General features: G+C 42.7%; 1 protein-coding gene across 3 annotated transcripts in view; it reads left to right on the forward strand.

The window, feature by feature from the left end:
- The window catches only part of LOC134541460 (peptide transporter family 1), a 130,116-nt gene that overhangs the window by 76,358 nt on the left and 41,745 nt on the right, over positions 1-12,013 (forward strand). For all 3 annotated transcript variants that reach the window (XM_063384934.1, XM_063384933.1, XM_063384935.1), the window contains one exon: positions 10,140-10,218. In XM_063384934.1, the coding sequence (XP_063241004.1) occupies positions 10,140-10,218 (79 nt within the window). The remainder of the gene's footprint in view (positions 1-10,139; positions 10,219-12,013) is intronic.

Consider the following 12,013-nt stretch of genomic DNA (forward strand, 5'->3'; position numbering starts at 1 on the left):
CAGAGGGGAGGGGCAGCTCCTCTACGTAGATCCCAGAGGGGAGGGGCAGCTCCTCTAGTAGATCCCAGAGGGGAGGGGCAGCTCCTCTACATAGATCCCAGAGGGGAGGGGCAGCTCCTCTACGTAGATCCCAGAGGGGAGGGGCAGCTCCTCTAGTAGATCCCAGAGGGGAGGGGCAGCTCCTCTAGCAGATCCCAGAGGGGAGGGGCAGCTCCTCTACATAGATCCCAGAGGGGAGGGGCAGCTCCTCTACGTAGATCCCAGAGGGGAGGGGCAGCTCCTCTAGTAGATCCCAGAGGGGAGGGGCAGCTCCTCTAGTATATCCCAGAGGGGAGGGGCAGCTCCTCTACATAGATCCCAGAGGGGAGGGGCAGCTCCTCTACGTATATCCCAGAGGGGAGGGACAGCTCCTCTACGTAGATCCCAGAGGGGAGGGGCAGCTCCTCTACGTAGATCCCAGAGGGGAGGGGCAGCTCCTCTAGTAGATCCCAGATGGGAGGGGCAGCTCCTCTAGTAGATCCCAGAGGGGAGGGGCAGCTCTTCTAGTAGATCCCAGAGGGGAGGGGCAGCTCCTCTACATAGATCCCAGAGGGGAGGGGCAGCTCATCTATGTAGATCCCAGAGGGGAGGGACAGCTCCTCTACGAAGATCCCAGAGGGGAGGGACAGCTCCTCTACGTAGATCCCAGAGGGGAGGGACAGCTCCTCTACATAGATCCCAGAGGGGAGGGGCAGCTCCTCTATGTAGATCCCAGAGGGGAGGGGCAGCTCTTCTACATAGATCCCAGTTGGGAGGGGCAGCTCCTCTACATAGATCCCAGAGGGGAGGGGCAGTTCATCTATGTAGATCCCAGAGGGGAGGGACAGCTCCTCTACGAAGATCCCAGAGGGGAGGGGAAGCCCCCTGGAAATAAGAAGACCCTCACTGAGGGGCCCCGCTTGCGCCGGCAAAAGCGTGACTGTTAAACGTGTTTGATGAGCGTGAACGACAAAACTAAGTTTAATGGAAAACTTTCGGCGTATTTTTTAAACGTTTTCTGCTTATTGCATGCACGGTAGGCCAACATGTAGGCTGTGTACAACATACAAGCACACATATCCAGAGATTAGATACTAGTGTCGGTATAGTTTTCGCGGCCAGGCACACAAACAGACTGAAATGGCGTATGTCCGCGAAATTTCATTATATCGAGTTGCATGCGATGCTTGAAGATTTTGACGAACTCGCGTCGGATAATTGCCAGTCACCTACTACTACCCCCCTTCCACCGGGCATGTCGCCGCTCAGTCTTTCTGGAAAGTTCGAAGACCGTCTGCTGCGACGTCTGGAGACTTCTGGGGCCGTCGCCTCGGGGGGATGGGCGAGGCGCGAGCCAATCGGGTCAGGAACACTCGTGACGTCACGTCAGACGCGACGTCTGGATGTCTCCACGCCCGGCCAGGGCCGCTTGCGCGTGGCTTCTGGGCGCTTCCACGCGGGTATAAAAGGACCCCCCCTCTTCCGGGCACGCGAGAAGGAGAGTAGTGGAGGGGGGAGAGTCTCTGTCCACCGGCGATACCCGCGTGGCGGCATGGAGCGACTGTTAGATGGCTGGAGACCTGGCCGCCGAGGAGGAGTCTCTCTGGTAGCGACAGTAGCGACAGTAGCGACAGTAGCGACAGTAGCGACAGTAGCGACAGTAGCGACAGTAGCGGCGCGGCATGGGCGATTGGCGAGGCAGCTCTAGAGGACTGCGGTGAGCGGACAGAAACCAGCAGAGGAGCGAGCCACTGTCGAACCGAACTCCAGTGTGACTGACCGGCGTGATACTTTACTTTACAGACAGAGATTGGACTGAGAGTGTTATTGATTAAATTTAAGGTGTGGATAGCAGTCAGTAAATTAACATTTTATTTTATTGTTCTTCCTTTTACGAAACTCGAGTCCCTACATAGCAACAATATTTCTATCACAAAATGGTTATGTCGGAAAACGTCGCTAGCTGCCGTTTCTGCACAATTTGAGTTGAAGGGATGAGATTGGCCTCTGAGCTACTCCTTTTTAAGGCCTGTCTTTTGCCCGATGACGGAAAAAAATGCCGTGTCTTGAAACGTCGCAACTGTTTTGTCACAAGAAACCTACTGTGTTTCGTCGGGTGCTGTTGTCGTATACTGGTTTGATTTCATCGTGTTCGTTTGTTTTCTGCTTTGTCCAGGTTTGTTGTCTGTCTGCATTTCCTGCTCTTGTTGAAACTGTATCGTCATTGTTAGCCCACTGTGTTAGTGTGTGTTATTTTTTATGACTGAATTCCTTCCACGGAATTCTTGTGCTGTTTGATATTTTTAAGTTTGAATGTGTTCGCCTGGGCTGTCGTCGTTGTGTTGTCCATAATAGTTGTTTATGTTCATATCTTGGTACATCTGTTGGTCACAAGCTTATTTATGCTTGTTCTCTGTGGGTTTATGTTTTCAATTTTTATTTCTTATTTTTCATTTTGAAATTTTCCCATGACAAACGGTGCAAAACTGCAATGACGCATGTCCAAGATATTATTTTAAATACACAATTGTTGTACTACATGAACTACTGTATGTTGGGCCTGACCTTCTAAATATGCGAACCGTTAAATAAATAATAGGTAACGCTACAAAAACGTTTTACCTGGAAACCAGTTGCCAATAATGTTTTTGTAAAAGTACAAGAACATCAATGTGATAAATTTTAACAAGAATAGCAGTATTTTGATAAAATTACTTTTCGAAAATCAGTTCCAAAGCCGGGATTTAGTTTTTTTTCCAAATCTTTTTCGCTTTTATCGGAGTCGTTTCTGTTCCGTGCTGCCATCTGGTGACAATCAACGTGTAGGTTTCAGGCAGCGAATTCTAGCGGCGGGTGGAAGAATAGTACGTACTTGATTAGACATCCATCAGCGCGACGCATGTGACGTGTGGTTTTTTTTCCTAAGGCCGGGTTTATGAACTAATTTAATCAAAGGCAATATCACAAGTAACACATAACGAGGGTTAGACGTTCACGCGTCATTGACGAGTACTGAGTCGAGTCGAGAGTCGAGTGGAGTCGAGAGTCTAGTGGAGTCGAGAGTCGAGTGGAATCGAGAGTCCTGTGGAATCGAGAGTCGAGTGGAATCGAGAGTCGAGTGGAATCGAGAGTCGAGTGGAATCGAGAGTCGAGTGGAATCGAGAGTCGAGTGGAATCGAGAGTCGAGTAGAGTCGAGAGTCGAGTGGAATCGAGAGTCGAGTAGAGTCGAGAGTCGAGTAGAATCGGGAGTCGAGTAGAGGCGAGAGTCGAGTAGAGGCGAGAGTCGAGTAGAGGCGAGAGTCGAGTAGAATCGGGAGTCGAGTAGAGGCGAGAGTCGAGTAGAGTCGAGAGTCGAGTAGAATCGGGAGTCGAGTAGAGGCGAGAGTCGAGTAGAGTAGAGAGTCGAGTAGAGTAGATAGTCGAGTGGAGTCGAGAGTCGAGTATAATCGGGAGTCGAGTAGAATCGGGAGTCGAGTAGAGGCGAGAGTCGAGTAGAATCGGGAGTCGAGTAGAGGCGAGAGTCGAGTAGAGTAGAGAGTCGAGTAGAGTAGAGAGTCGAGTAGAGTCGAGAGTCGAGTAGAGTAGAGAGTCGAGTAGAGTAGAGAGTCGAGTAGAGTAGAGAGTCGAGTGGAGTCGAGAGTCGAGTGGAGTCGAGAGTCGAGTGGAGTCGAGAGTCGAGTGGAGTCGAGAGTCGAGTGGAATCGAGAGTCGAGTAGAGTCGGGAGTCGAGTAGAGTCGAGAGTCGAGTAGAGTCGAGAGTCGGGTAGAGTCGAGAGTCGAGTAGAATCGGGAGTCGAGTAGAGGCGAGAGTCGAGTAGAGTAGGGAGTCGAGTAGAATCGGGAGTCGAGTAGAGGCGAGAGTCGAGTAGAGTAGGGAGTCGAGTAGAGTCGGGAGTCGAGTAGAGGCGAGAGTCGAGTAGAGTAGGGAGTCGAGTAGAGTAGGGAGTCGAGTAGAATCGGGAGTCGAGTAGAGGCGAGAGTCGAGTAGAGTAGGGAGTCGAGTAGAGTCGAGAGTCGAGTAGAGTAGGGAGTCGAGTAGAATCGGGAGTCGAGTAGAGGCGAGAGTCGAGTAGAGTAGGGAGTCGAGTAGAATCGGGAGTCGAGTAGAGGCGAGAGTCGAGTAGAGTAGGGAGTCGAGTAGAATCGGGAGTCGAGTAGAGGCGAGAGTCGAGTAGAGTAGGGAGTCGAGTAGAGTCGAGAGTCGAGTCTTCGGCGAGCGACTAGCGGTTCCTCCGCGGGCGTCGCAGACAGCAGTCGCGAGTGTCGGCGTCGCTATCGCGCGGAACTCGGCAGTAACTCACAGTTGCTGGAATAGCGCGACGTCAGGATCTCGTTGACGTGGAATGTCAAGGTTACAACGATTCCTATCCCCAGCTCTACAGCTGTGTTGTGTACAGTCGGTGCCACGTAACTCGTCTTTGAATTTAGCAGTTTACCAAGTTATTACCCCGCATCATAATTGTCACCTTGTAGAGCATCACGTGATGTTTGTTTACGAACACCGACAACCACGCCAAGTTGTTGTACAAACACCGTTAAAAAAAACAGTTGCAGAAACAGTTGTAGATCGTTACTACTACTTTTGAGAACCGTCAAATTTCGGGACAAGTTACATGACACAGACTATACAAACTTGAGTCTTAATTCGATCGTCAAACATCGTCTTCAGGGTCATCACGAGAATTTACGTAGAAAACCTAACGCGACTGATGGCCAAAATCGCTTCTCAAGGCTGGTGTGCGCCTTTGAAGTTGGAATTGAACAACTGTGTTATTGTAAACAATAAAATTGTATTTGAAACGGAACAATGAGCGTCTCTTGATAGTGTTTAATTAAATAAATTTCTTCAACCTACGCAAAACATTGCGCTAACGTAAAATACCACCGAAATTGTTGGGGTAACCACCTTTTTTCTTAGACATTTATGAGACGCGGAAGAATAATATCACTTTCAAAGGCAGATAATTAATCCACATGTCAAAAAACAAACGAATAATACCGCCTTGGGTTTCTGAGAAACATCGAACGAAAAACGGCAATGTCCGGCAGGTTATGCAACCAACACAAAAATTCCAGTATGCTGTAGCTGCTACAATCAGGGGCAGTGATTTATTACGTGAGGTACGTGTCTATGAATGTTATTCGCAAAAAAAATTGTTAATGTTAAAACTAAAATAACTGTAGACGAAAATGTAAACACCAAAACCTGATACACATTTTACGAATCATCACAAGGAAAAATATAATGTCCCATTTTAATTTGTTAGCAAAAGTCTTATCCCCCAGTTGATTATAAATTTGTGATATTAATTTCCGTACCACAATTATTGACGAAAATATCTGTCTAAATTGTTCTCGATCCCTGCTGTTTGCTGGAAAATTAAATGCTCACTACATGTGGTCATTGAGTGTTCGAGGATAAATAATATATGTATTGTGAAGTATTTGGAACACGTGATTTTGCTCTTTTTGACTGACAGAATTCCAGTTATAATCAGAATTAACTTCCAAATTATTAATATTAATCATACTCAAGAATATTTATTTCGCAATGAACATAAAACTATCTCCCTCAGAAATTAAAATCTGAAAGTATTGGATTCGATTGTTTATTCGATTATTTCTTTTCGAAAATTGGCTTGGTTCAGTTTAGTTTGCACTATTTGTAAACGACGTTTCTCTTTGTCTTTCCTGTTGCTTGTATCCGTTTGTCAACTCTCCTTTAATGCTGCCATTTATTGCATCATGTTCAATAGTTTGTTTTTTCTATGGAAAAAGTCCTTAAATAAAGTATGACATCAGCGAAACCAAATGCCACTAGGAAATATTTCGTGCTAGTCGACGATGAAAACCTGTGTAAATGTAAGCGGTGTTTCAAGACGTCAAAAAAGGTGGGTACATACGTGAGTTTTTCCTTAGGAACTTTTTTGTTTTGTTTTTTGAAGTTACACTTCTTTAGGCACGGTTTGAACAAATGATGAGAGTGAATTTTTACGTTGCGTATGCACCGTGCAACGAAATTTTCACAAAATGAAAAGAAAGGGTACATAAATAAAAAAAATTAGAATGTGCTTTTAAAAAATATATTTTAGTGATTGATATTTAATATTGATCTAACTATATAATTAAAACATAACAGTGAAAAAATAAATTGTGTTTATAAACTTTTTAAATTTTATTTATATAAGAGAGTATATGTTCAGTATGAATAATTTATTTGCGTGATAAACTATGATTTAATACATTATTATATAATAAATAAATAAAATTAATATTATAAAAAATTTCAGCATATTTATTAATTTTCATTATTAATTAAAATTTATCTCAATTATTTAATAAATTAAATACATTATTTTATACACGTGTCAATACGGAGTAAATCATACACCCATTTTTAAACTCAAAAATGCTTTTTAGTGTGATAAATAAAGGAATGGCAAATATAACAGCTAAATGTTATAAAATAATGTTTTATTTAGAAAAATTTAAGGCTGTAGCCATTTCATCGGAAACAAAAAGTCATAAGTTCAAGAATTCATTTTCGGCGCGGCGTAGATGTCTTCCCTTGGCGACCCCGGCGCCGGCTCAAATTAACAGAAAAGTAACTTGATCGTCATAATTTGACCGACGATCAATTAACCGGAAAGTCATTTGACTAACAATATTTGACCGACAGTCATTACTCTGACACTCTAACCAGGGAAAAAAATATATTACAGAATTTTCATTTAACTGTAAAGTCATTTTACCAACAGTCTTTTGACAGACAGTAATTTAACAGAAAAGTTATTTGACCGCCATAATTTGACCAACGATCATTTAACCGGAAAGTCATTTGACTAACAGTCATTTTACCGACAGTCATCTAACTGAAAAGTCGTTTTACCGACAGTCGTTTGACTGACAGTCATTTAACTGTAAAGTCATTTAACTAACAGTCGTTTCACCGACAGTCATTTAACTGTAAAGTCATTTAACTAACGGTCGTTTCACCGACAGTCATCTAACTGAGAAGTCGTTTTACCGACAGTTGTTTGACTGACAGTCATTTAACTGTAAAGTAATTTTAGTAACAGTCGTTTCACCGACAGTCATTTAACTGTAAAGTCATTTAACTAACAGTCGTTTCACAACAGTCATTTAACTGAAAAGTCATTTTACCAACAGTAGGTTTGATGGGCAGTCATTGAACAGAAAAAAAAAGTTGACCGACAGTCATTTGACAGAAGAGTCGCTCGACTGACAGTCGCCTGACCGACAGCAGTTCTCGCCGACGGCCGGCTCTCTCGCCTGTCTCGCCGAGACGCGGCGGGCGACGGCCAATTGGAAAGCAGACAAAGCAGGCCAAGGCTCGGCGCGGGCCTATCCGGGCAGGTCGTCGGCCCGAGACGTGGCGGACCAATCACAGCCCGCGGACAAACGAGCACTCAAGCGGCGACGCGGGTGCGACGACAGAGCACGGCCGTTCATTGAAAAACTTGCAGCTTCAAAACCCGTTAGAGGCGTTACAGACCGCGAAGATTCTTGTGCGAGGTTAAGGGGCGAACCACTGCCGAGCCTAGCTCCAGTGAGGAGTGCGAACTGCGGGACTTGACAAAACATCGACTTGAGGATAAACATATTTGAGTGCGAGTAATTGTAGGGGCATGCATATTTCGCGGAAAGATTCCGAGACTAGCTGAAAGTCAAAACAATGTAGCACGGTCAGTGTTACGTGATTGGGTGGATTTCTTTCGGGTACATGTCGATTGTCACAAAACCAATCACATTAAGTCAGTGCGGAATCAATCGCGTCCTGAGCGGCTCGGCCAAATAAGGCGACGACTTCTCTCGCAGACGGCCGCCCATCATAAGGAAGAAACCGCTGCTGCGGGTATACCTTGTTGCAGTCAGGTTTTTTTCGCGAAAAATGCCTGCCCCTAGAAATTGGTGATTAGTAGGAGCAGGCATTTTTCGAGAGAAAATCTGAACGCCTATTAGACTGCAACAAGGTATACCCGCAGCAGCGGTTTCAACCTTGTTATTGGCGACCGTCTGCGAGAGAAGTCGTCGCCTTATTTGGCCGAGCCACTCAGGACGAGTTTGCTTCCGCACTGAATCACTGTGATTGTTGTTGTATCAATCGACATGTACCTGAAATAAAATCACCTAATCACGAAACGCAGAAGATGCTGCAGTGTTTTTAACTTTCAGCTAATCTCGAAATCTTTTCGCGAAATATGCATGCCCCTAGTGATTAGGCATTTTTAAGTAAGTTAATTTATTAGTGATGTAAATCAAAACTGTGAAAAAAAAAACATAATTAGGATATCCCTTACGAACCCAGTAGTTCTCTCCACATCATTATTAAATCGTAACAATATTTATTTAAAACCGTCACAGATTAGTTATTTAAGCACATAGTCAACCACAAAAGTGCCGTAAGATACATAAAGTTAAAAATCTTTAAAAGTAAAAAGTGTTTGGGCTATATTTCACTAGGCACGGAGAAGCAGTACGGACAGGCTAAAAAAAAATTCACTGGACTAAATATTTTAAGTGAATAATGGTACGCATTCCAGGCTTTTCTACAAGTAACAACACGAATTTTACAGGCGTCTACCAGCAAACTAGCAGCGTGAGGATTTAGAAGCTTTTGAAATTTGCCTTTCGCTGAATGCATCTGTGAATACGACATGGCGGGTCTTCTGTTCGTTGCTCCCCCACTCCCCACCACACACTCGCTCACTCTCTATTCATCCTCGAACTACGGTCAAAGTCACGCGTTCTTATCGCCAGCGTCAACTCTGTGAGTTAGTGCGCTTTCGCCATCAACTGTCGCACTCCACACGAACGACGCTCGTCTCTTCCTGCGAACTGCGACGTCAGTGACTGACGATCCTCCTGTCTAAATGCACACGAGATCATATACAACGAAAAAAAAAAAAATTGGTTGTCTGTAAAGTCGGTTTACGGACGATAGTTTAACGTGACAACGTCAGAACAAAAACATTTATGAAATTATTGCATACTTTTATGAATAAAATTGAATCATTTTTATTGAATTATCACTATTTTGTATGGATACAAAGAAGGAGTGAAATGAAATCTACAATTTAATTGATAAATTAACTTTTATTTGCACTCATTAATTCAAATATGTTTATTACTTTAACGAACAAATTATTTAAACTATTACTTTTATACATGATTACTATTTAACTTCTTCCAATCTGTGTTATTCTGTTAAGGATAGGACGATGATAGGAAAAGTAGGAAACTAAAGGGAGTGTTTCAAGTTTAATGTGCCTCGAAAAAGTCAAATCGATGGTTGTTCCAATCGAGTGGAAGAGAGATAGATGCGGCGCAATCGTACAATGAGCGTAACGGGACACAGCGTAACGGGACAATGTGTGTTACGGGACACTTTTTCGTGTGTGCAGCCGGCGTTAATCGATTTATTAGACGTTGTCACGTCAAAAAAAAAATGCTTATTAATACAGATGGTGCTTTAGCGTTGACAATTTTTGTTGTTTTTTTAAGCAGTCACACGTCGAATTGGTTGTTTCACTTTCTTGTCATTACTTTTAATGAAGGGGTTTTCCTGTATTTTCATTCAAATTTCTCTCTCGTGTATGTTCTTGGACCAAAAATTGTCTCATTACTTACGAACACTTGTGTGAATTTATACCTTTATTAGATTGTAGCTGTATCCGAATACATATTACGTATTAGTGTATGTGTATACCTGTTAGCAAAATAGGCACTCAAACTATTTAATGTAAAAAAACTATTTGTTTTACGTTAAATAGTTTAATTACCTATTTTGCTAACAGGTAACACATCTACTATGTAATATTTTGATGACAGTGTAAATTTATTTACTTTGATGAGCTAAATACGCCCTTGTAGTCAATTTCCAGAAGTATAAAATATACTGAGAAAATTAACTCACATACATTTTTATTAATTGCTGCTCTCAGCATGTACTTCTTTTATATTTCCTGAACATATTTACAAGCGCGTGTAGCAACAAATGTTGCGATTTTCTCAGAATATGTATTTCAGCCGTGACATTGGCGTGTTCACCGTTTGGGATGCAGTAAGCCTGTAACTTAATTATTTCTTTACTTTCCAGAAACTCAAGTATCCGAGGTCGGTGTTCTTCATCATCAGCAATGAGTTCTGCGAGCGGTTCTCCTACTATGGAATGCGAAGTAAGTGCAACATTACATATTTTTACAGAAAATAATTTACAGTGATAAGTGTGCTGTGCTAAGATAGTCTGCAACCCACTGCAAAATTTTGATTTCGCGTCAGGCAAGAATTCAGACTATTTGGGTTGTGTTCTGTTATCTGTAGAGACTGGAAAAATTCGCGAATTCATTTCGCGATAGGCTAAAATACAAATAGTTATACCTTAGTGCTGCCTCTGTCATTGGCTCGCAACTCACCTGGATGACTCTGGGCCAATTAGAAACACCAAACCAAATCTTTATCGAATCACAGGCTGCTACGTTGGGACGTCTCACAAGACAGCAGCCAATGAGTGGGCGACATTTGACCGAGTGTACGTATAACTATGGAGTTCATCCTACAGGGCATTGAACCAGCGAATTTTTCCGGTCCCTAGTTATCTGTCTACGAATAGCTACAGTGGTATGTGCCAGTGTGTAGAGTCCCGGAAATTCCATGGATACGTTTTGTCGCAAGCTAGAATAAAAACATATATGTATATACCTATGCCTTGCTTTGATTATTGGATCGCAATTGTTTGGATTCCCCTCTAGGAACGGCCGGAAGTTCCAGAAAACAAAATGTAATGCTGTGACGTCACAATTCAGAATGGTAGAATCTAAGATGGCGGCTATGAAATAATAATAATAGTGGAATCTAAAATGGCTGCCGGGTTTAAGGTCACCCATTATGGTGGCTGAACCGCATCTGGCGCCATTAATTCCTTTATAGTCAATTTTTGTGATCATCAGTGGACGTACCAAGCGTGTTTGTGTTCCAAATGAAACTTTATGATAGCGAAATAGTCCTGGAATACATTCTGAACACTTTAATGGCCAAAAACAAGAAATAATCGTAACTAAAAGTTACTTGATAAGATTATAAAAGGCGGTTCAATTTTTTTGTGCGCATGTTTGTCAAACGTCCACTAGAATGCTTTGAAGCCAGTTTCTAAGCCTCGCGCAGGGCACCGTTTATTAAAACGGTTGCCGATATGTTTCCTTAACTGGGATTCGGTTTTTGACACACGTTCTGAATACGGCCCGCTATTTTTTTTTTTGGTGATTTCGTCCAGATTACGGAACCATGTATGGCGCCACTAATTCGTATCTATTTAATCCTGGAAAAACATTTTGTTTACTTTCATTCTAATAAAAAAAATTATCACAGCTTGAAAAGTAGTTGAGAATATTAGAATAATGGCCTTGAATACACATAGGTATGTTAAATACACGTCTATGTTGTATGTAGTTATCTACGTAGCAGAGAGGTGAAGTACAAACTACAGGTTTGGTTGGTACAAAAGTTGTTAATTCGACAGGGAAATTTTTTTTTACGTTATCTATAAAAGATACTATTAAAAACACTATATTTCGTGTAAAATAAATTAATATTATTTGTTTGTTTAATTGCTATAGCAAAGTCTTGGCCCGTCAATTGGCTTGGTTTTTTTTCATATAAGATAAGCCTATGGCTCTTTGTTTTAACTTAATATAAAAATTAAAATCATAAACACAATACCAATAAATAGAGACCGGAAAAATTCGCGAATTCATTTCGCGATAGGCTAAAATACAAATCGTTATACCTCAGTGCTGCCTCTGCTATTGGCACACAACTCACCAGGATGACTCTGGGCCAATGAGAAACACCCAACCAAAGCTTTATCGAATCACAGGCTGCTACGCTGGAACGTCTCACAAGACAGCAGCCAATGAGTGGGTGGCATTTGACCGAGTGTACGTAGAACTATGGAGTTCATCCTACAGGTCATTG

This window comes from Bacillus rossius, chromosome 18, assembly GCF_032445375.1.
Source record: "Bacillus rossius redtenbacheri isolate Brsri chromosome 18, Brsri_v3, whole genome shotgun sequence".
Lineage (NCBI taxonomy): Eukaryota > Metazoa > Arthropoda > Insecta > Phasmatodea > Bacillidae > Bacillus > Bacillus rossius.